This window comes from Hippocampus bargibanti, linkage group LG07, assembly GCF_051943395.1.
Source record: "Hippocampus bargibanti isolate YZ-2025 linkage group LG07, ASM5194339v1, whole genome shotgun sequence".
Taxonomy (NCBI): Eukaryota; Metazoa; Chordata; class Actinopteri; order Syngnathiformes; family Syngnathidae; genus Hippocampus; species Hippocampus bargibanti.
In genome coordinates this window covers 710,145-736,039 of record NC_142740.1, presented here as the reverse complement: position 1 = coordinate 736,039, position 25,895 = coordinate 710,145, and the positions used below count along the sequence as shown (strand labels likewise).

At 40.7% G+C, this 25,895-nt stretch overlaps 1 protein-coding gene across 2 annotated transcripts in view; it reads right to left on the bottom strand.

The window, feature by feature from the left end:
- LOC148895036 (cadherin-24-like) overlaps positions 1 to 23,324 on the bottom strand; it is a 37,153-nt gene extending 13,829 nt beyond the window's left edge. Inside the window, exons 1-3 of one of the 2 annotated variants that reach the window (XM_089000934.1) lie at positions 23,010 to 23,324; positions 5,140 to 5,515; positions 493 to 787 (exon numbers count right to left, since the gene is read on the bottom strand). In XM_089000934.1, coding sequence (XP_088857060.1) covers positions 493 to 787; positions 5,140 to 5,436 — 592 coding nt within the window. In that variant the 5' untranslated portion in view covers positions 5,437 to 5,515; positions 23,010 to 23,324. Of the gene's footprint in view, positions 1 to 492; positions 788 to 5,139; positions 5,516 to 8,655; positions 8,999 to 23,009 lie in introns of those variants that run through there. The other variant, XM_089000933.1, reaches the window with a different exon arrangement.
- Positions 23,325 to 25,895: the final 2,571 nt, after the last annotated feature.

Below are 25,895 nucleotides of genomic sequence, written 5' to 3'. Positions count from 1 at the left end.
GATAAGTGAGTCATATCCCAAGGCGTTTGAATTTCAAATTACCTTTCCCCCTTAAAATGAATGGAACTGCCGTTAATTCGTTCCAGCCCCAAAAATAAAATGAAAAAACATGTTTCATTTGGAAAATAATACAAACACTAGACATCATGTAATAATGGACACGCGTTGGGATATGATAAATGAGTCATATCCCAAGGTGTGTTCATCTCAAATCACATTTCGCCCTTAAAATGAATGGAACTACCATTAATCCGTTCCAGCGCCCCAAAAATACAAATAAAAAACAATGTGTTTGATGTTTATGTACTTTACCTATGTTGCCCATCTCGGGCTAATGAACACGCATTGGGATATGATAAATGAGTCAAATCCCAAGGTGTTTGAATCTCAAATCACCTTTCTCCCTTAAAAAGAATGGAACTGCCATTAATCGGTTCCAGTGCCCCAAAAACAAAAATTAAAAGAATGGCGTTAAATTTTAATACACTTTACCGATGTTGGCCATTTCGGGCACGGTGGCGATGTAGGGCTCGGCGGGGAAGACAGGCGGGTTGTCGTTGATGTCCTGCACTCTGATGATAAACTGCGAGGACGGCTCCAAGGCTCGGCCCGTCAGGCGGTCGGTGGCGGTGGCCGTGAGGCGGTATTGGTCCTTCTCCTCCCGGTCCAGAGACTTGGTGACGTGGATGTTGCCCGTTTTACCGTCGATGACGAATACCGAGCCCACACCTTCGCCCTCTAGTGTGTATTTGGTGTCTCCGTCCCCTCGGTCCATGTCCGTGTGTAGCTGGTGGGGGGTGATTCAAACAATATGAAGATATATTATTGAGTATACAACATTTTTCTTGTTGTATTACTTTTTTAGAGTTATACAACGAGATAACAGAAACGCAGTCATTCATGACAGACGTCTGAATTCTGCAGCCCTCTGCCAAGCTATTTATTGCGAGTACATGCAAATTAAAATGATACATGAGTAAAACATAGTTTTCTTGATGATAATACCACGCCTCTGGACGTTCTGAGCACCAACAGCTGTAAACGATAAAACATCGATATTTTAATTTGTTGTCTTTTCCATGAACTGATATATTTGTAACCTGGCTAATGAGCTCTTCCTGAGCGGGAGTTTCGAGTCTTAAATTCTGTCCAAGGCCAGATCTCCGAGATGAAGGTTTCACTCAGATTTACTGTGGCCATCTGCGCCTTGACTGTGGGCCTATTGTTTGGTTGGCCAGCTAAGCATGGGACTTTTAAATATGAAAACTTCTTATTCTCTATCAAGATGTCAAGTCAGACGAGATATGATCTGAATATGACAATTATATATTATGTGGAGCTTGTAGCGCACATCCAGCGTGATTCACGTTACCGCGTGACGTGCTCGGTCAGTCAATGAGAAACAAATGGTACCAGATGCTAGTGTGTGTGTGTGTGTGTGTGTGTGTGTGTGTGTGTGTGTGTGTGTGTGTGTGTGTGTGTGTGTGTGTGTGTGTGTGTTAATGTGTGTGTGTGTGACACTAATGGGAGCATGCTGATGCTTGTTTACTCGACCCAGGCACACAAGCCAGAGGTCTCATCAGCGCCAACCCTCCCTAATAATGTTCACCATCAAATCCTCGAACCATTTTCTCACCTTTGCCAAAATCCGATGGAGCAAGACGGCAAAAACGTTTTCAACTCCAAAAAGTTTGTAACTCATTCACTGCCAGCGGATGTGCCAAAAATGTGTCCACTCCAGTGCCAGGGTTTTTGTCATTTTCACACAACTTGCAGAACCCAGACAATATTGAGTTTTAGGACAACATAAACATTCAATTCAGCGTTAGAAACTGTAGACAGTCTTCTGCAATTCAGAACAAAAAGTTATTTCCTAAAATTATATGGTTCTGGAGTTATCTGAACTTGAAATGGAGGCGGAAGTCCGAAATACAATACAATACAATACATACATATTGATTTATATAGCGCAACTGAAGCTGGAACAAAGCGCTGACATGGACAAAAGGCAAATGCCGCCCCCTCGTGGAAAAAAAAACATTGCCAGAGGTCTGACCAGCGCTTTATCGGCTTCTTTCCACAAGAAAAAAACAAAACCCGAACAAATTCGTGAATGGTGCTCCACGTCACACTTTTCAAATCCCGAATACATTCGGGAATGGCAGCAAATGAGTTAATTTACTGCATTATTCCCCCCCGCCCCAAAATTAATAAGAGTATTGTCCCTACTCAAGTTCACGCAAAACCTAAATAAAAATGTCTCCACAAAATCTACTGAATTTTGTCACATACGCTAATTTCAGCTAACTATTTTTTATGTAAATTCAATAGTTAGCCTGTAAATCTGAACAAAAAAGTCAAATAAATAAATGAATAAATAAATAAAAGAATTAATAAATAAATACATAAATATGTGAATATATAAATAAAATAATAAATAAAACAATAAATTAAATAAATAAAACAAATAAAATAAACATAAAAATACATACATACATAAATATGTGAATATATAAAAATAGATAAATAACTAAATATATAAATAAACAAATTAATTAATACATATATGAATAAACAAATATCTGAATAAAATAAATAAATACATAAATAAATAAATAAATATGTGAATATATAAATAAAATAAATAAGAAAAATAAATAGACAAAATTAAATAAATAAAACAAATAAAATAAATACAAACGTACATATGTGAATATATAAGAAATATATAAATAACTAAATATATAAATAAAAAAATTAATTCATTAATAAATATGTGAATAAAGAAATATATGAAGAAAACAAATAAATAAATAGGTCATCGTTATAGCAAAATAGATTTTTAAAACTATCAAATTTCAAGAATACTGTTTATGTTAAGTGTTTAGTCATGCCTGTTTTTCCAACAAATTCAGTGAAAAAGAATGGATTATTTTTCAAGACTTTTTTTTGTTTTCAAACTCCCACTAATGATGTCCCCCTTTCTAAATTCATGAACGTATTGTTAAAAAAAAAAAAAAAAAAGCGTGTTGCGTGGCGAAGCTTACAAAGCAAAGAAGGCGAATGTGTGCACGCACGCACGCGTGCCCGTGAGTGTGCAGGAATGTCAAGGCCGCAAAGAAATTAGTCAGCTGCTGAGCTTTCTGACCAGGAACCTTGGCCGTCGTTGCGCCTTCGGGCCACATGCGCTCATGCTAAGCTCACCAGTCTTACTCACTCGCAAGCCTGCGCATATTTGCTCTCAAATCATGAGCTCAACACAACTAGAAAGTCCTGACAAAACACGCACACAACTCCCATCAGACCGAACCATTACAAACATGTACATGTTAGAATGTATGGGCCGTTCCACTCCAATCCTCTAGGTGGCAGTCATGTGCAAAAATGTGTCCACTCTAGTGCCAGGGCTTTTGTCATTGTCACTTAAATTCCTGGACCTACAGAATATTGTGTTTTAACCAAATAAATAACTATCTAAATTAATATAAAGAAAGAAAGAAAGAAAGAAATGTATTTCACAAAAATAAATGAACAAATAAAAAAACTAATAAATAAATGAACTAGCAAACAAAATGAATTAATTAATACATAAACAAAAAACAAAAATAACAAAATAAAACTAAACAATAAATAACTACATAAATAAGTATAGAAATTAATATGAAGAAACAAAGAAATAAAGAAAGAATAAAACAATAAAAGAAAAAAGAAAAAAAAGAAAAAAAAAAAAAAATGAAAAAAATGAAAAAAAAAAGAAAAAAAGAAAAAATAAAAAATAAAAAAAAAAAGAAAAAACAAAAAAGAATGCAAAAAAAGAAAATAAGAAAAAAAAGAAAAAAAGGAAAAAAAGAAAACAAGAAGAAAAGAAAAAAGGAAAAAGAAAAAAACAAAAAAAAAAAAAGAAAAAAGAAAAAAAAGAAAAAAGAAAGAAACAAAAGAAAAAAAAATGAAAACAGAAAAAAAGAAAGGCTGTCTTTGAAGGCGTCGTCGGGGCTTTATTGCGCAAATATGGAAGTAGCATTTCCCTGATTGCTTTAGCGCCGCTCGCCGACTGTATCAATAACAAGCTGAGCGAGCGAGCGAGCGGGATATGAAACATTTACGAGGACGGCGGCGCACGGCTAAGAAAGCAATCTAGGCTGTCATTGTAAAGTATCGGCTCCGAAAGGGCTGGCAGCGCTTTCCTGTTAGCGTTACGCCTCGCCACTTTGACTCTGCGCTAGCGGCGCCATTAGAACAAAGCTATAAAGTGCCACAAGTGGGGGGGGGGGGGGGGGGCCTCGGGACCCCTCGGGGGCCACCATGCTTCAGGCGCGCATCTGTGGCACGTTTTCGGGGTGACGGATGAGAAGATTTGCGCCGGCGATAAGCGGGAAGTCACGTTTTATGCCAGTGTTTGATAGCCTAGCTTGTTTTGTATTTATTTGACTTGCATTTGTGATGATTGTATTTTTCATTATAGCGCACACTGGTTTTGTTTGACTGTTTTCTATTTGATCAAAGCCAAAATTGTTGTTTAGAAAAGCATTCTCTTCCCTCAACACATTTCTCAAAACATTCTGATCTCAAATCAGGTTTTCCCATTGAAATGAATGGGAAAGCCAATAATCTGTTCTAGCCCTCACAAAAAGTATGGGTACTGTTTTTCATCTATCGAGCTAACTAGCGAGCTATCTATCTATCTGGCTTACCATCTATCAAGCTAGCTTGCCATCTATCAAGCTAGCTTGCCATTTATCAAGCTAGCAAGCCATCTATCCAGCTAGCTAGCCATCTACTGTGTCAATCTATCCATTTATACAGCTAGCTAGCTAGCCATCTATTCAGCAAGCTATCCATCTATTCAGCTAGCTAGCCATCTATCCAGCTGGTTAGCCATCTAGCTAGCTAGCTAGCCAACTATCATCTATGTATGTATGTATGTATGTATGTATGTATGTATGTATGTATGTATGTATGTATGTATGTATGTATGTATGTGTTTATTTGTTTATGTATTTATTTAATGTACAAATTTTATGTTGCCGAGACAAACTGATTTTTGACTGTGAAAATCCACACGGCCTTGAGCATTGAAGGAGACACGCAAAGAAACAAAAGTTTGTTTTTGCAGTTGACTGTTATTTTGGCTCCACTTACCCGTCCGATGAGCACCGGTTCAGGACCACGGTACTCCTCGATGACGAAGAACTGATTCCAAAGCCAACTCCTCTTCGGGCGAGATCGCGGCCGCCCGGGTCCTTGCTCACCCTGCGCGGCGGAGCCCTCCTCCTTAATCGGCCCTTCAATTTCCAAACGAGTCCTCCTCTGCGTGGCGTTGAGCCCGGTTCCCAATTTAACCTCTGACCCCGCCGATGGCCGAAGTAGCAGATCTTGCGAAGTCACCCGGCCGGCTCGGAAGAAGAGAAGAAGAAGAAGCACCACGTGGCCTCTCATCGCTGAAACCTCAGTGGACGAGCGCTGAGGAGTTGACGTCCATTTTTTTCAGGCTCCGTTGGTTCATTTTGTGCAAAATCTGTCAAAAAAATATTGTAAATAAAGTTTGTGATTGTTATCCATTTTCTTACTCTCTCTTAGTCGTCTGCCTGTCTTTTTAATGTGTAATCCCCCCTCCCCTCACTGCTGCGTTCTTGACCAATCATGTGGCTTTAACCAAAGACTGGGGGCGGGGAATAGAGGACAAAAAAAAGTCGGCTGCCATTTCCTTGTTTGGAGAACGCGCTTGTTCGCGAATGACACATCACTCGTTGTGGCGCTTCGTGTGTATCCCGAAAAATAGTTTGTACGCCAAGGTCAAATTTTCATACATTTAACGTCCGAAAAGTTGGTAAGCCAAGGCGTTCGTAAACTGAGGTCTCACTGTAAATTATTCGGATGCGCGTGAAAACAAATCTGGCCAAAGTGACGTGACGGATTCAAGCGCGGAAATTCTTGCCGCGATCAATGCGGCGGCTAAAACGTGGCGCGAATAATGACGGCGACTAAACAAATGCGCTATGAACCATTTACATGCAAATGAGACCCAGGACGTTTTTGTTGTATTTTTTTAACGAGCGTGTAAAACAGAAAGGTAACATTGTCACGGTAGTTGACGTGGGGTTGTCATGTCTGTCTGAAAGTTTTGTTATTGCGGTTAAAATAATTTTAAACACAATGTGCGGGTTGGAGTTGTTGATATGACACCTCACCACGTTTGCAAAACAGGTAACATCCGACTTACGAGCGAGTTCCGTTCCGACCAAACGGTCGTAAGTCCAAATCCATTCAAAATATCGAATAGAGACTCGGAGGCAAAATGACTGGCAAACTCCCCCCTCTGTGAGTACGGGTGGTCGTAAGTCGAGCCGGTCGTAAGTTGGATGTGACCTGTATATATGTATTTCAAAAAAAGAAATCTCAGCGCTATGCAGGATCCATACGAGACCGCCCACTTCAATTTTCCAAACACAAGCTCTTTTCCTTTCACCACAGCCAAACGATTCCCTCCCAGGGAGACGCCGCTCGCCTGGTGGATTAGCGCATTGACGACGCCGTTTAGCATCATCATCATCATCATCATCATCATCCACGTGTAACGCTTCACACAACAGACGTGTAAAAGCCTCTTTTTCAATCCTTCAAAAAAACGGAAAAAAAAACACATCTTGTGGCACACTTTTGTCTCTGCAGTTATTGTGCCTTTTTAGCGCCGCTTTGCTTTATTTTGGCGGGATTTGCGCGTGATGCCCACACACGCGCAGCGCGTGTCGGCATGCAAGTGAAAGCGTGATTTGTCTGGTCGCCACAATGAGTGGCGACATCACTCCAAATGGCAAATCGGTGTTCCCGTGGCACTTTTGCTCCGCAACCACTTCCATTTTTATTCATAAAAATAGAACTTTTGACGTCGTCGATGGAGGCGCCGATGAAGAGAAAGAGGAATGAACGGTTGGTTGGTTGGTTGGTCGGATGGATGGATGGAGGAATAAATAAATGGAGAGAGGGAGGAAGTGGGGCTTAATGGCTAAAGTACAAGAGAGGGTACAAGTGCGGTGGGCTGAAATGACCAAAGCGGAGACACATTTGAGCATCTCTGGTCGCCTTAGTGCTTAGAAAGCTCTCACCCATCCTTGGTGCGCACGCACGCACGCACGCACGCACACACTGAAAAGGGGTGAAAATAACTCAACCCATCACGGTTTTTTATTTTTGGGAATGTGGACAGGAGAACATTCCAGAGAGAGAAAAAAATCCACTTGTGAAATTGGAGAATGATCAAGATTTGTGCCAACTTGTATAGAAAGACAAGAACACACACATACACACACAGAAAACAGGTTTTCTCATGTGGACAAGACAAAATGGCGCCATGAGGAAAAATGTCCCAAGACAAAAAAAAAATCAAATATCAAGATTTGGGCCTCATGAAGATAGAAAGACAAGAATATACACTTACACACACAGAAATACAGGCACATGCATGGCTAATTAAATATATATATATAGAGAGAGAGAGAGAGAGAGAGAGAGAGAGAGAGAGAGAGAGAGAGAGAGAGAGAGAGAGAGAGAGAGAGAGAGAGAGAGAGAGAGAGAGAGAGAGAGAGAGAGAGAGAGAGAGAGAGAGAGAGAGAGAGAGAGAGAGAGAGAGAGAGATACATACATACAGTAAAGTCTCGTTATATGGATATTCTCAGGAGTGGGAAAAAATATCGATATAACCGGACTATCGATATATCCGATCCTGCGGCATGTACATTTTCTCCTTGCGTTCATAGAAATAGTATCGTAATAAGCAGTACTATCGATATAACCGATATCGATATAACCAGACTTTACTATATATATATATATATATATATATATATATATATATATATATATATATATACACACACATACACATACAGTAAAGTCTCGTTATATCGATATTCAAGGGAGTCCGAAAAAATATCGATATAACCGGGACTATCGATATATCCGACCCTGTTTGCATGTAATTTTCTCCGTGCGTGCATAGAAATAGTATCAATATAACCGGGACTATCGATATATCCGATATCGATATAACGAGACTTTACTGTAACCGGGACTATCTATATATATATATATATATATATATATATAAAAATATATATATATATATATATATATATATAATGTATTTGTGTATTTATTTATTTGTATTAATTTAATGTCATTAATTGTTTTTTATTTGACAAATAATGTAAGAAGTGACAATGCACATTGGTGAAACATCATTCTTACACTCATACACACAAACACACACGCACATCTGGCCCTGCTTGTTAGTGCTTTCCCAAGTTGGCGGAGAGACGCACGAAAACAGCCCGCGGCACGACCGTGTCTTGTTAAGTATCCGGACAGTATAATAATAATCATAACAACATGAAATAAAGTGACCTACTTGATATGGCGACCCCCCCCCCGCCGCCCCTTGATGTGATTCCCACACTCGGGTTGAGCCTTTATATGATAACCATGTCAACGCTGCTGATACTGATGATGATGAAGATGAAGATGATGATGATGAGGCGCCAATGGCTGCAGGTGATGACAACACGGACGATGTGAATGATGATGATGATGATGATGATGAGCACCTTTTCAATGCACGTGCAAAACAGAAGAAAGAAAGTGAATCTTTGATGGTCCTACCCGGCGCGCTGCTGAAAGCGACGGTGCGCGTGAACGAAGGCGGTCGTCGAGGTTCACGTGAGCTTGATGCGAGGTCTGTCCCTTTCACCCAGCCTTCCTCTCTGGCTTTGGCTCTGTCGATCGCTCTCTCACTCTCCGTCTCCCCCCCCCCCCGTCTCCCCCCCTCTTCATGACTCTCATCCACCCTCACTCGTCTTTTCCCTCCATTAGTCTTCGGCGTGGAGGAGGCGGCTCTCTAAAAGCTTGCTATTTTTGAGGAGGGACACTTTGCCAAGCATTTTGGGGGGAGCGGGGGCGGGACACACATAGACACACTTGAGGGCACACACTCAGACATTGGGGCGCAAAGACACACACTGAAAGGTTAAAAACAGCAATAAGAATCCTCAAAAATGAACAAACGCTGGAAATGTAATAATCACTATTTGTCACATTTTAGATTATATTCATTGAACAATATTGAACAAATTATTCCCTGACAAACAGTTTCGCTTATTGGTAGGAAATTTGGTGGATATTTCTATGATAGCAGGAGGCACAAAAAATAATCACAAAAAGCCCATATTGTTAATTGGACAGGAAGTCGGCCATTTTGGTTTGAAGTTGCCATTTGGTCAAAAGATGACAATTTGATAGCTGAAAAGTCATAAATTAGCCTTGACAACAGTTGCACTATTCGGTATAAAACTTGGTAGACTTTGCTAACAGCATGCGTAAAAAACATTTCAAAAACTATGCTGGAATTTGACCAGCAAGCATTTCATTTTTGATTGGAGCGGCCATTTTTATTATCGTCAGAATTTTCCGGAAAATTATTTATGTGCGTCACAGAAGAAAATAGCCAAAATTGAGGGTTTCAACTAGCATTAGCCGCTAACGCTCAAACGTCGCTCGATGGCTCGAGAATGCACAGAAAAATAGAAAATCATGTCCAAAATTGAAGAGGAAGCCACCCATTTTAGTTTGACGCAACGCTATTAGCCCCCTGGGGGTCTGAGACAACTGTGACCAGGGACCCCCCCCCCCCCTCCAAATCCACGCCAATAGTTAGAACATATTAATCACAGAAGGGCGACGTACAGTTGGAAAGCACTTTTTGACGACAGCTTTTTGAATGTGGGTGCAGCCAAGAATTTGATTTCCGATATGAAAAAGGGGCGTCTAGGGGGTGGGGGGGGGTCTCGCCGCTTTAATGAGATGATGCGGGTACCTCATGTTTGGAGTCCAAGAAATCAGCGAGCCGAAAGGGACTCGTTCGTCAAGGACGCGTGCCGTGAAACAACGATGGAATTTCACCGTGAGCGGTTTTTTATTTCAACCCCCCCTCAACCCCTCTTGCTTCACACCAGTGTAATTTCTCTCCTTCGGCTTCACGCTTCTTTGATGGGATTTTTATTTCCCGGCTGGAGGAATACTTTTAATGAAGTGAACGTTTGGCAGACAATTTATGTGGCGCTGCGCTTCGCTCGCTCATGAAGCTTATTACTTCCATCAAGGAGCTCGTGTGGGGAAAAGCACTCGGGTGTGCAGTCAACTCGCTGGCGTTTGGGAATTCGCAGAGGGGAGGCTGCGCGCTCTGGACGACCCCTCAGCGGAAAGCCCCGTGGGAAGCAAACCGAGGGGGAAAATAAATAAACAAATAAATAAATAAATACATAAATAAATAAATAAATAAATAGCTTGAAATAAAATTACCTGAAATAAATGAAGCGAACAAAAAATACAATAAAATAAGATAAAATTAAAAAGTACATAGACGAATAAAAAATAAATATATAAATAAATAACACGAAATAAATGAAGCAAACAAATTAAATAAAACAAAGAAATAATTACATAAAAAAGTAGCATGAAAAAAATACCTGAAATAAATGAAGCAAAGAAATAAAATAAAATAAGAAAAATACATAAATACACAAACAATTAATTAATTAATTAATTAACATTAATTAAATAAATACATAAATAAATAGCTTGAAATAAAATTACCTGAACAACAAAAATACAATAGAATAAGATAAAATTAAAAATAAATAGATGAATAAAAAAATAAATATATAAATAAATAACATGAAATAAATGAAGCAAACAAACAAATTAAACAAAACAAAGAAATAATTACAGAAAAAAAGTAGCATGAAAAAAATATCATACTGCGTGTTTTGGCTATTTTAGATGCGATAAAACGTTTTTCTGATGTCAGTTAGGAAACAAAAAAGTGACGTCGGTTGTCCTTGAATTATCGCGCCGACGCGTTGACATCTCGACATAATCCGAGCAGGCCGTCGTCCGCCATTGTGCTACACTCGCCGCCCCAAAACATTTACGAGCCACAAACGGGCGACTCGGCCGCAATCCGGTTCATTCCTTAAACAGCAGCGGGAAGTTCCGAGGAATCCTGCTTATGTAAGGCCATAAATCAATAGTCGTCTCATTAGCGTTCAGTCACGGCCTTGTGGAAATCAATCAAAGGCGTTCGGAGGAAGTTGCGCCACAGAACATTTCACAACGAAGGTGGCGCAGCCAGCAAACTTGAATACGGTGGACGTGAATTGGAAACAATGACGCTACAAGACAAAAGTGAAAAGAAGGTTAATTGGGTGGCGAGTAACGCCTGTAACGCCATTGCGCCCGGCAAAAAAATGATTGCCGATCCTTTCCGTGCGGCTCTTTTATTCTGAAGCAGCGGTTCTTGATCTTGTTGGAGGCACCGAACCCGCACCAGTTTCATATGCTCATTCATTCAACCTTTCTTTCAATGACCGTGCTGACGAACTGTCGACTCGATCAAGGCGTGGACCTCCGCGGCGAAGGTTGAGCCCCCTGGACGTGGCGAAAGTCGAGCTAGTCCAAGTGCCAAACTTCTCGCACCAGGTACTTCGTCGAGGCCGAACGACCCGAAGCGGCAGACGTGCGCGTTTCCCGGAACGGCTCACTTCCTACCGGCTCGTGTTTTTTTTCCTGCGTCGCCTTCCGGGAGGTGAGCCTTGTGGCATTGTGTGGCGTCACGGGTGCTTTGATGTCTTTGAAGTGCGTCAGGCCGAGACGTTTCCCACGCATGAAAACGGGTCGAAAAGGAGCGGTTGCGGGACAGAGAATCAGAATCAGAATACCTTTATTCGTCCCGCAATGGGGAAATTTGCAGTCCACAGCAGCAATTGAATCAGAATCCTTGGGACTCAGACTCGCACAGAGTCAGACGGAGTTTCACAGCTCGACTTGCTGGACTCCAGCACGCCACGATGCCTGCCACATCTGACAACTAACTAACAACTTGTCAATCAAGACAAACATCAAATTTGCTCTTTGGATCCGGCGAACCTCTGAGATCGACTCACCGAAGCCCTAACTCGGTTCTTTTTTTTCACCATCTTTGTCCTTTTCCATCCTTTGTCAGATGCCGTCTGCTTTTCAGACCTCAGCAACCTTCCTTTGAAGCCAAACAGGTTTTTTTTTCCACCTACAGATCGCATTTCTTCAAAGACGCATCAAGGGAAGGCCAGGCCAGGCAAGTCGTCAGCGGCGGCCGGCGTCCACCGGATCAAATGAAGTTAGACTCTGCAGCTTTTGCTGCGTCTCTCCTGTGGCTTCATCACGGGTAGAATCCCAAATAGGCTGACGAAGGCGGCATTAGTCCAGCCGAGCATGAAGAAAATTGAGACCCCCCCCCAACACGCCACACCAGAAACTTTGCGTGGTCCGACGGGCCGCATTATCGCGCCTGCGCAAGCCGACGCCAGCTGCCGGAATTGACGTGCAGCTGGATGGCGCGTCTGCTTTTAATTAGCTAACGCGCTCGATGTCACCGATGCTAAATGTTTCTGGTCATACTTTGTGGGAGCATTTGGATTCTCTTGCCTCATCCTCTCAGTGTCAGTAACGAGTCGTCAGGGACGGACTTTTTACAGACGGTGGACAGTTTATCGTGTGATCAGTTGACGGGGTAAATGGACGGGTGATGCTAGCCCAAATGCTATGTCGCCTTCGAGCATGTGTAGGTTGGTGAAAAAAAGATTTTATTACCCAAACAAAAACAAAAACATTATACAGTGATACCTAAGCTCACAAACTCAATTGGTTCCCAGAAAGTGTGTGTAAGGCGAAAAGTTTGTCTGCCAAAAATTTATTTCCCATAAGAAATTATTAGAAATTAGAATAATCCGTTCCCAGGTCCCATAAAACATCATTTTCTACTAAATAAGCCTAAAAAATACACAAAATATACCTTAATTGTTGGCTTTCTATCTGTGTACTTTAGTGACATTCAGTGTATTAGCTAACTTTCTAGCTAGCTAGCTATATAGCTATCTAGGTATGTAGCGAGCTATCTGTTGTCTATCTATTAGCTATCTACTAGCTGGCTAGTTAGCTTTCTATGTGTGTATATTAGTGATATTCAGTGTATTAGCTAAGTAACTATCTAGCTATATAGCTATCTATTGGCTATCTACTAGCTGGCTAGCTAGCCCTCTATTTACTTCCAGGTTGAGTGAATGCTGGCATGTGTGGCAGCCGCTGCTCACCCACAGGAAAACTTCTCCTGTGACTGTGAAGTGACCTTGAGAGTTTTGAAAGGCGCTTATCAATGAAATGTATTATCATCATTATGAGATGCTATAAAACGTTTTTCTGATGTCAGTCAGGAATGAAAAAAATGGTGTCGATTGTCCTTTAAGTACAGAGTGTGACCACATTTTGCCACCTTTGGCTGTGCAACGGGTTCGCCGCATTCTCCGGTAGGGCATGTTGATCACCGTTTCTGTGCATTCTCCTGTTTTATGGTGGCTGCCGGATAGCGAGGTCACTCGTTTTCAATCCCGGCGAGCTTGGCGAGCTCTCGTCCACAAGGCTTCCGTCATCAGCTGCTCTGTGACGCCATCCATCACCTTGATGGCGACGGCGGCCGTGACTGCGTCGGGACGCCGCTCGACGGACGTTGGACGGGCTGCGGCGAGCGTCCAACCCCATGCCGCTCTGGCAATGCGTGAGATGAGCGTGAGTGATGATGTGTGTTTTGTGAGATGGGAGAAGCGAGCGGCGGATTTATCTCGAGCCTTACGGGGATACAAGTGCCATATCTTCAACCATTTCAAAAAATGGTGCTTTTCAGAATCAGAATCATATTTATTGCCAAGTATGTAGGTTTACCAAAGCCTTTTTTGTTGTTACTGTTACCGTTTTTAACTTCAGCTGCTGTTTTGACAATCTTTAAGGCGAGTCAGGAAACATGAGCTATCTAGCTAGCTATTAGCAGGCTGGCTTGCTATCTATCTGGTTGGCTATCAGCTATCTAGCTATCAGCTATCTATCTATCTAGCTATCAGCTATCTATCTAGCTATCAGCTATCCAGCTGTCGATCTAGCTATCAGCTATCTATCTATCTATCTATCTATCTATCTATCTATCTATTATCTATCCATCCATCCACCCAACCCGAACCCCTCCACTCACCCATCTATGTAGCTAGTTAGCTAGCTGGTTGTTAGCTATCTATCTCGCTAGCTATTAGCTGTTTAGATGGCTAGGTAATAGCTATGTGTCTAGCTATCTGGCTAGCTATTAGCTGGCTATCTGGCTAGCTATTTGAGTCAGGAAACACATTAGCTATCGAGCTATCTATTAGCGAGCTGGCTAGCTGAGGGGAGTCGCTGGAAGAGGTGGTGGGCAGGGCGCGGAGGGTCCAGTCGGATTTTCCGTTGCCCTTATTTCGATTCTTGCAGTGTGCAAGTCGTCAAGCGTGGGTAGGGCGGTGCCAATCATTTTTGTCCGCTGTCCTAAGTCAGAGTTGGTCCATTTTTTGCAGCGGCCCCGAACACAGGATTGATTTTCAGTCAGGCATTCGCCTGAAATCCTCAAGAATCCTTGAAATGGCAATTAAAAATTCATACTGACCCTTTCAGCTAAATCAGACCCAAATAAAAGTTCTGTTTAAAAAAAAAAGGATGCTAATTAATATTTGACAAAAGGATAGAACAGAGAGAACGGCTTGATCATCTTCAAACGGCTTTGTGCTCCCCACAAAGGCTGATCATAAATCAAATGTTGTTTCATGTGCGCATTCTGAACTACTTTCCCTTTTGGTCAATTGTCGTCTTGGAACAGCTGTCCGGTCCCCGGAGAGGCTGCCTTTCCAACTGGGAAAATCCGTACCATATGCAGCAATTTGCTGCTGAACATCAACCACGCCGACTTCTAAGGGCAGGCGGCGTACGACAGGAATCCATTTTCACAGAGCCATTTCAGCGCTTATTCGGCGCATTGCTAAGCTCTTTATCCTCACTTGTAACTAAGGCCAAACTGGGCAACATCTGCATGCTACTTGATCGTAACGTTACAAAAAAAAAATACTACAACCGACACCTCGTCCATAATTTGTAAAATGACTTTAAATGACTTCTACTGAGCGTATTTTACAAAGATTCCACCGCATATAGCTAGTATTATTTGACCTTTTAAGAGTCACACTGAATATTCAGGAAGTCTTGTTTTTGAGTTGATGACGATGCCCGAAAGTGGCGTCACGTAGGGAACGCCCATGACAGAGAAAGCGACACACAATGCATTTTGGGTATTTTTTAGGAAAACTACATCAATAACGCGATGGTGAATCGTTGTGTGTCGCAGCCAATTGCGGTAACACGCATAAAGGTGTAAATTGACACAAATCAGCCCATTTCCAACAGAGCTTGTGCGCCATCTTGTGCATTTTCTGGGACGCGACATTGGAGTCCAGACGGCTCGAATTGATACGGGAGGACTCCTTTAATCGATTGCAAACATGTATGCTTTCCTCTTCAGAACTATTTGAATCATATTCATAACTGGATGAGTAACAAGAAAGCATCTTCTCCAAATCTGAACTCTCTGAAGCCATTGTTTTGATTCTGGAGCAAGGCAGTTTGTGAAGGAGTATCGTGGCATGACGTCACGAACAAGGAGGCGGGACCTTCTGAATCTCATCAGTTCCGAGCTCAATTTTTTTGCAGATTTTGGACACTTGAAGTCATTTTGATTGTTGTTTTGCATTTGACTAAAAATATCATCCTGCGTGTTTGGGGTATTTTAGATGCTATAAAAGGTTTTTCAGATGTCAGTCAGGAAACAAACAAATGGTGTCGTTGTCCTTTAAGTGGTTCTTGGAAGCAGCTGCTGGCCTTTTCCCTCCTACGCGGTTCGGAGAATTCGCCTCCTTCAGTCGATGAACAAAGCTTTAATTAAACACAATTGAAGGGGACGCGACGCGGACATAATTAGTGCTCGGATCACACGGTCGCCATGATGCAACACCAATCAGAAACCCGTAAATAGCTTTGATTGACAAGTTCAATGGCAATCATTAGCAAAGGCATTTGCGACGTTGCGACACTACAGTCACAACAATTGCATCTGGGGTGAGGGGGGGGGGGCAAGGCGGGGGTCTTGCCTACGCTGCGTGCAGCTTTCAAGAAAATGTCGCTCACCCTGGTCGAGTTTTGAGGATGAGGAGAGGCACCACTTTGAATAACATCTGCTCAATTGTGAGTTCATGACAAAGAGATCGTCGCACACTCGCAGTTGAGAGAACGCAATTGCTCACGCCGCGGCTTTTAACTCGGTTTATTTGCAATTTATGAGCGGACCCCCCTTGACGAATACGAAGCAACTATTTGGATTGGATTGGATTGGCCTTTATTAGTCTCACAGTGGTGGGGGTATTTGATCGTAACTTGAAAAAAAAACATCCCCCATGTAAAGAAATTCTTAAAAGTTAATATCTTGAATCCAGGAGTCATTTTCGGTGCCATAATGGCAAAAGTACTCCACTTGATAACAAATCATGCCTGCACTCAAAAGACGGGGGGAGGTGATGAAAACTTTGACCGTGTGGTTTGGTGTTCATCTGCCGAAAACTAGTCCGCCAGCAAGTGGTGATGTGTGGTTAGGTTCGTCCGGCGAAAACTAGTTCGTCTGCCAAGATTATATTCTCGCGAATTTAATGTCCGTAAGGTGAAAGGTTCATGAGATAAAACGTTCATGAACTGAGGGAGGGATCACTCTATCTTGAATCCAAAAGTCGTTTTTTTCTTGCTACTTTTAATATGAAACTTAACAATCTTCTGTGCTAATGTTGGCTCATGTAACCTTCCTGAATTCTGTCCCGTATCACAAAGTTTTGAAATTTATGTTAAGGGGAAAAAAATAAACGCTAAAACGAAGCGCTTGCCTCGTAAAATAATTCAATAAAAAGCACCAGTGTCGTTTATGGGGTCTCTCTGAGTTGCTCAAGGGCGAGGATGGATGTAATTTCCGATATAAATCAAATTCCTCCGATATTTTCTCAATGTATGAACAAACACCCAACATCCCACTCGACTATATTTCTTTAAAACAACCACCGGTGTCTTCACACCGCTGTACATGGAGCAAAAAAATAATATAATTCATAACGGAGACATTAGAAAGCACAAAATCATTTTAAGATGTGAAAACTAAATCATTAGATCTTCCAAAAATAAACTCGAATATTAGCTGGTCAATGTTTACCAGAGTGGGAGTTATATGCTCCCTCTTACAAACACCAGTCAAGAGGTGAGTAGCAATATTATGGATCAACTGGAGATACTTCATGGAGGATAAGATCTTCCAAAAATAAACTCGAAAATGAGCTGGTCAATGGATAACAGAGTGGGAGTGATATGCTCCCTCTTACGAGCACCAGTCAAGAGGCAAGTAGCAGTAGTATGGACCAACTGGAGATGCAACGTGGAGGATTTGCTGACTTCAAAGTCCATCAGAGATGGGATGAAGGTATGAATTATTGTATAGTGCTCTTGAACATTTTCTATTCAAATATGTCATAAATTGGACGCTATTAAGCAGAAACAAAATTCACAGAGCGCGACCAGACTCCAAATATGGAACATTTTCACTTACAAAAAATGCTAGCAATGACTAAATTAATATTTTGTGGTGGTTTGAACCCCATCAAAATCGCCATTGTACACTAAATCGCTCGACCCGTTTTATGCTAGTAGCGCTTTCGAGGAAAATAACGGATGGCACCATCTCGGCAGGGGGTGGCGGCTTCATGCGGCTGTCACCGTTTTTCTTGAAGCGTTTGGTGCGACAAATCTTCAGCTTAGCCACGCTCGTGCACGCTGTTTGCTGACCACATGCTGCTCGGAAAGCTATCATGTTGTTATTTAAGCCAGCTGCCGTTGCCTTCTCCATGCGATGGATTATCCTCCAATTAACACGCACGCAAAGACATGGAGCCTTTTTCTTGCCCAGTTCCATTCACGCGCACATTTCACAGAAACGAGGCGTGGAAATGCGCATTAATATGACCAAAAACATGTCAAAGCTATCATGTCATCATCTGCCAGTCAATTGTAACGACTAAGGACGCAGTGTTTTGAAAATGGGTGAGCGGGTACAGATACCAGGTACAGTGATACCCCCTTGGCTTACGAACTTTGCCATTTACCAACGTTACATTCATGAAAATTTAACCTTGGCATACAAACTATTTTTCGGGATACACACGGAGCTGCCACAATGAATGATGTGTCGTTCGCGAACGAGCCCGTTCTTCTGACGAGAAAATGGCAGTCAATTTGTTTTTGTCCTCTATTCCCCACCCCCAGTCTTTGGTTAAAGCCACGTGATTGGTCAAGAACGCAGCAGTGAGTGTGGGTTGGGGGGGTTTAAACATTAAAGAGACAGGCAGACGACAGTGAGAGTGAGAAAATGGATCGAAAAACAGTGAAGTTTAGACTCGTTTCAACTTTGATAGTTCAAAAGCAGAGTGTAGATTGCAAGGTTAAAATTTCCCATCAATCAGGCTCCACAAATAACCCGCACAAGTCATCTGTACACTTGATGCAAAAAGCTATCAACCCAGCTAAACAGAACACAGTTGATGAGGAACTAGGTAAAATTATGGCAGAGAAAGCAGCTACAAGGGATCAAGAAGAAGAAAGAAGAAGGCTACGTTCCTTATCAAGTGATTAATGCTGATGAAACCGGCCACTCCATTCCATCAAGCCATTAACGACCATCACAAAGGTCAATAAAACAATTTTATTATACAGTACAGCTTATTTCTTTCATTCTAATACTATAACACATATTATACATAAAATAAGGTATATTTCGTGTAGTTCTATGGCTTATTTAGTAGAAAATGATGTTTTATGGGGACCTGAGAACAGATTTTTCTCATTTAAATGGTTTCCTATGGGAAATTAATTTTTGGGATACACACTTTTCGCCTTACATGCTCTGTGTGGGAACCAATTAAGTTCATAAGCCAAGGTATCACTGTATATAGTTTTTTTTCTGTTTTTTTTTTGACAATTGATCGTCATGATGTCAAATGAAACAGTATCACTAATCGATATTGACGTGCTGGTATCGTTTTGAGAAAATGTCGGAAAAAAGCTTGAGTGTCTCGATGTTGCTGATGAAAGCATTTTGAGTCGATTTATAAGATCAAATTAAATTCTTGATGCTCCGCGCGCCGCCTAGCCGTTGTTGTTGTGTATTGTGTGTATTGTGTGTATGTGTGTATGTGCGATGGCACTTATTGATTGGCTGATTGATGCCCGTTCCTTCAGGGGGGGTACGAGGAAAATAAGCTTTACCCGCACGCTCGTGCACTCATCAATCTGTTTGCCGGCGCACAAATTCCACTTCCTGTTTCCCACCTCGGGGCTCAATTAGCGCCTGGAAGAGTTCAGGGGGCATCGGAGAAAAAAATGTAACTCATTCACTGCCATTGACGAAAATATGACGTAGAGCGTCATTCCAGAATTTGTTTGAGTTTTGGTTTTTCTTCCGGGATGCCGATTTTTTTTTTTTGCTCCAGCTTCAGCTGTTGTTAAAGCGCTATATATATATATATATATATATATATATATATATATATATATATATATATATATATATATATATATATATATATATATATATACACAGTAAAGTCTCGTTATATTGATTACGGATATATCGATAGTCCCGGTTATATCGATATTTTTTCGGACTCCCTTGATTATCGATATAGCGAGACTTTACTGTATATACAGTAAAGTCTCGTTATATCGATATTCTACTAGCAAGCTATCTATCTAGCAGGCTATCTAGCGGGCTAACTAGCTGGCTTTCTATCTATTTGAATTATTCTGGGTTGAGTGAACGCTAGCGCGTGTGGCTGCCGCTGCTCACCCACAGAAAAACTTATCCCGTGACTGTAAACTGACCTTGAGACTTTTGAAAGGTGCTTAGAAATGAAATGTATTATTATTATTATTTTTATTATAAACCAATATTGTATTGTATTTTGGACAGCCGCCCTCATTTTAAGCTCATATAACTCCAGACCCATATAACTTAGGAATTAACTCTTTTTTTTCGAATGAAAAAAGACAGTCTACGGTTTCATTCACTGCATCGAATGTTGATGTCGTCCTAAAACTCAATATTCTGTGTGTCCTGCAATTCAAGTGACAATGACAAAAACCCTGGCACTGGAGTGGACGCATTTTTGCACATCGTCTGGCAGTGAATGAGTTAATAAAGTGAGAGGGGGGGGCGGGGCGCATTTCGCATTGAAATGTTTGCATCCAAAACAGTTTGAATGAAATCAACGGCACATGAAACAAAGCCGAGTGGAAATCATCCAGCCGTCTGTCCTCCATTTGCACTTTGATTTCCCTCAACGCCAGGTGGCCCAAAGTCATTTACTTCACATATTTGGATTCATATTTAGCCCAATTTCATTTTTTTTCAGCCATGAAGGACAAATGTATGTTTGCTAAAGAGACATAAACATTTGCTTGGTCTTTTAAATTGAAAGGAAAGTGAGTCCAGCTCTTTGTTTTTTTTTAAAGGACAACCGACACCATTTTTTGTTTCCTAACTGACATCAGACAAACGTTTGATCGCATCTAAAATAGCCAAAACACGCAGGCTGATATTTTTTTGTCAAATGCAAAACACCAATAAAAATGACTTCAAGTGTGCTGAAACTGCCACAAAATGAGCTCGAAACTGGATTATATTCTCGTGAAAATAATGTTCGTAAAGCGGAAAGGTCGTTAGCTAAAGCATTCCTAAGCCAAGGTATCATTGTATATCAGTGGAAGAAAGTTCCTATTTCCATAAAACACGTACGAAAAAAGAAACTCAGAGGTAATGACAACTTCTTTAAACTTTGCTGCAATTTGCATATAAAAGGTGTTTTAAATATCATTGAAATGCAAGACCCAAAAGAAACATTCAGATGAAATAAAAATGCTAATTTGACAATAGCAAGAGTTCATTCTCAGTACGTTTTTTTTTTGCCTCGAGGCTTTTAGGAATTCCACAACACGCTTCAACCAATATTTATTGTATTTGCTTTATTGGGCTCGCTTGTTGCTCGGCAAAATTCATATTTTTGTGGCCCGTGAATGAAAAAGCATGGAACACTTAAAGGACAACCGACACCTCCGGACAAGTTGTGTCCATAATTTGTGAAATGGCTTCAAATGACTTCGACTGAGCGTATTTTACAAACATTCCACCGCATGTCGCTATATTTTACGTTTTAAGACTCGAGCTGAATATTCCGGAAGTCTTGTTTTCCAGTTCATGACGATGCCTGACGTGACGTCACGGAGGGTACGCCCCTGACCAAGAAGGCGACACACAATGCATTTATTTTGGGTACTTTGTTTGGTCTGAAAACTTCGTGTTGATGGCGAAATTAGAAGGAAAAAACATAAACAATGCTATGGTGAATCGTTGTGTGTTGCAACAATTTTCTGGGCGCTACATTGGAGTCCAGGCGGCTTGAATTGATACGGAAGGACTTCTTGAATCGATTGCAAACATTTATGCTTTCCTCTTCACAACTATTTGATACTAGTTGACACAAATTTTAATCATGAGGGGTATAAATAGAAATAAAAAATATTGTTGCCAATTACAGATATTGAATGATTGACAAGTGATTGCGTCAGTCAGTTTCCGGATGCATCCCATAATGAAATGTGATGTGAAGCTCTTTTCTCTTTTTTTTTTTTTGTTAGCGCAGCAAAGTAGCAGACGTCCCCGCGGCCCAATTCAATGATAGCAGCTAATTCAAGGTCGCAACCTCATTTCATTTGCATATCTAAAAAGCGGCGCGCTCGTTCGGCTTACACATTGACAAATGTTTCTCTTTCATCTCATGAATAGAAAAAAATAATAATCACGTGGCGGCGGCGGCGGCTTTATTTTGAGGCGAATATTTTTCATCCTGATGTGGCGTGAATTACAAGTCATTCGTCATTTTTTTGGTGCAAAAACGCCCCATCGAGATGTTGCATTTATGACCTGTGGGGGTTTTGACGTGTGAAGACATTAGCTTTAGTACCCGCTCACTTTATGACTAGCATCCCTCACTCACGTCAATACAGTGATACCTCAGCTCACAAACTTAATTGGTTCCCAGACAGTGCGTAAGGCGAAAATTGTGTATCCCAAAAATTAAGTTCCTATAGGAAACCATTAAAATGAGAATAATCCGTTCCTAGATCCCCATTAAACATCATTTTCAACTAAATAAGCCAATGTCACTTTTCAGTTCAGAAATGAACATTTATTAATTTAATAACGTATTAATTTGTTAATTTATTGATTGGCTAATTCATTAGTTTATTAATTTATTAGTGTGTTAATTTGTTTTTTTTTGCGGGGGTGAATGTTGGTCGAAATCCAGGTTCACTTATTTTTGCCGAAATGGCAATAACTTTTGACTGACAATTTTTGCTTGTTTTTTTATTATTATTTTTGCATTTCTCATGCCATTTTATTCATTCATTTATTCAGTTATTTATCTATTTATTCATTTAGTTATTATTTTCTTCATTTATTCATTCATTTATTTAAACATTTATTTATTCATTCATTCTTTCATTTATTCATTCATTCATTCATTCGTTCATTTATTCGTTCATTTATTTATTTATTCGTTTATTATTTTGGGATTTTTTTCTCCGATGACAGTAACTGTGAGTTTTGAAAGGCGCTTAGAAATGAAATTTATTATTATTATTATTATTCTTTATAAGACCACCGTAACGTTTTGAAAATGACAAAAAAAATGGCGGGTGGCCCACTCGACGTCACCGTGTCTCACTCGTTGCAAACAACCGAACCCAGACAGAATCGCATTAGTGTGGCTCAAATTGCAAAGATGCCAAACGAACAAAACAAAAAATGAGAAGTGGCCTCTTTTCAATTGGCAACACACATTGACATTTTGTGCTCACTTGTTACCGGAAAGTTAATCGAAAACAATTTGCATATGGGGAAACAAAGTACGTAAATAGTCGCATGGAGCACTTACCTTTAGTTGTCAATCGCCTCCAGACAGAAGGAAAAACAAGTCCAAGAAGTTCCAAATATTTATTAAATATCATCCCGCCGCAATTTACAGGATGCGTCGGTCGGTATTCCATTTTCAGACGACATCATTCAAACATGTCACGTGGATGGCCTGGGAAATTCACTTCCTGTTTGTTTTCTGTTTCCCGCCCTTTCATACCTTCCCCACTTCCTGTTTCTTTCTTTTCATTTCCTGGAACCATTTATAACAATAATAATAATACGTTTAATTTCGAAGCGCCTTTCAAAACTCTGGAGGTCACTTTACAGTCACAGGATATTTTTTTCTGCAGGTGAGCAGCGGCAGCCACACACGCCAGCGTTCACTCACATTTAAAACCATTTTTAAATTATTATGATCTCACCTGCAAAGGGGGGTTAGATTTACAAATAGTAAAATATTAATAACAATAATAATAAAATAAAAAAAAATAATAAAATTTTCTCTATAATTCCATTTGAGATAGATAACTTTTGTTTGTGTGTTTGTTTTTTAATCCACAAACGCTGTCCATGAGTGAGGGGAATTCCAACTCCTTTCAGAGATCCGGTTCTTTTGGCTCGGCTCACTAAAATGATCCGGCCCTTTTGGCTCCCAAAATGGCTCCTCGTTTTTTTTTTTTTTTTTTGATGCTTAAATTAATTAACGACCAAAAAATCATGTAAAATAATGTGAAAAACAAATTACTTATGAAAAAAATACATTATATCAAATATTTTTATTTATATGGCTTTCTATACAGTATATGTGCACAGAGAGCATCCATTAACTTTACTTTCCCTGTGGTTACTCTGGTTTGATGATCAGCTGTCACTAATTTGCATTTCATATTAATAATGATATAATACAAACTAGTAAAAAAGTTTTGCCTCTATAATTCCATTTGAGATTGCTAACTTTTGTTTGATTTTTTTAATCCAAATCAAAAGATAGCGCTGTTGCGCTACAGTGCAGCCAAATTGGGTTGTCAATTCAAGACAAGAACGAGTGTAATAATAATAATAATAATAATAATAATAATAATACATTTCATTTATAAGTGCCTTTCAGAACTCTGAAGGACACTTTACAGTGACAGGATATTTTTTTCTGCAGGTGAGCAGCGGCAGCCACAGTCAACCCGGAAGTAACTCAAAAAGATAGAAAGCTAGCTAGCTAGTCAGTAGATAGCTCTGATCCAAAATCTGTTTACTGGGTGTCTCTCACCGAAAGACAATAAAATGTCCAACCGCGTTGACGGTGTGAATGGATTGAGCGGTCGGCGTCTTCATATTGTGTGTGTGTGTGTGTGTGTGTGTGTGTGTGTGTGTGTGTGTGTGTGTGTGTGTGTGTGTGTGTGTGTGTGTGTGTGTGACGGTACGTTGTCGTTTACCGAACGGTGTTGAAATATTAACGAAAGACGTGCGGTCACCGAGGCGGCCCCTGCTTGTACTTTTCATTCATTTCCCCATAAGAACGGAACATGTTTGTGACCGCAACACACTTTTCCACTTACGCGACGACTCACACGGCAAAGTGTTTTCTTTAGTTTGCTTTTGCTAGCGCTAAAGACATTCGTTGTTCTTGTGTAGCATAAAAATCCCGAATTTAAAGTGTCAACTAGAATGACTGTTGTTCAACTTTCATGCTGCGCTATGTTATTGCTATGCTATCGCTATGCTATCGCTACGCTATGGCTATCGCAATACTATCAGTATACTGTAACTAAGCTAGCACTATGATATTGCTATGCTAGCGCTATACTGTCGCTATGCTATTGCTATACCATCACTATGATAGCACTATGCTATCGCTATGCTAGCTACCGCTATTCTGTCGCTACGCTATCGCGATCACTGTGCTGTCACTATCACTGTGCTGTCGCTATACTATACTAATTTAGCGCTATGCTACCACTATGCTAGCCCACCGTAAAAGTGTTATAAATGGCAATTATCCAAAGTTACAACCACACAGTCATTATTTTTCTGTTTTTTTCCTGCTTTTTGATTGTCAGAAGATATAAATATACTCTGAAAACACCCGTCAGCCTCCAATTTTCATAAGTCCCTCGACCTCTGCGCGCGTATGCCGTTTATCTCCGCGACGCAAAGCGTCCATCGCCGAACTCCTCATTATCTCGGTGCTGCCGGTCAAATTGTATCCAAACCCTTGGGATCAAAAAAATGGGGGGGTGAGGTTCAGGAAGGGGGGGGGGACCGGTTCGGCGGCAGATTTACTCCACCGTAATCTCATCGCACGGCGATAAACTTAATTAAACTCGGTCGCCGACGCCGTAAAAAAACAGGACGCTACATTGTGCTTGTGCCTGCTGTTTGTTATGATTGTTGTTATCATTCATATTTATTCCTTCTGCTGCTCATCATCAGTTACGCTGTTAAACGAGCCAAGGACAAACTATATTCATTTATTTTAGCTATCTATTCGCTAGGTATTAGCTAGATAATTTCTAGCTAATAGCTAGAAATGCCTGCTGAGGGAACCTGGACGTGAAAGCTATTTTCAATCAAAATGAAAGAAAAAAAAAAGATTCCATAAGTTGAAGTGATCCAGTTGGCCGACAAGCGTCCTGCTTTGATCATCTCGGCGTGTGTCTACTTTTAATAATTGAAATACGTATGTGCCAATGCATATTGCTCGTGCGCCATCAATAAAACATGTGAAGAAGACGTCAAGTGCCCACGCGTCGACAACAACATCCAAACATCCAAACTCCATCTTCGCTGTCGCAAGCGGTGTTTTGTCATGGCGGAGATGCTCGCTCTTGCCTCTAGATGGCACTGTTTCCTCAGATTTGCGTGGGGACACGCACACGCACACAAATATATAAATTCGACACAAATAGTG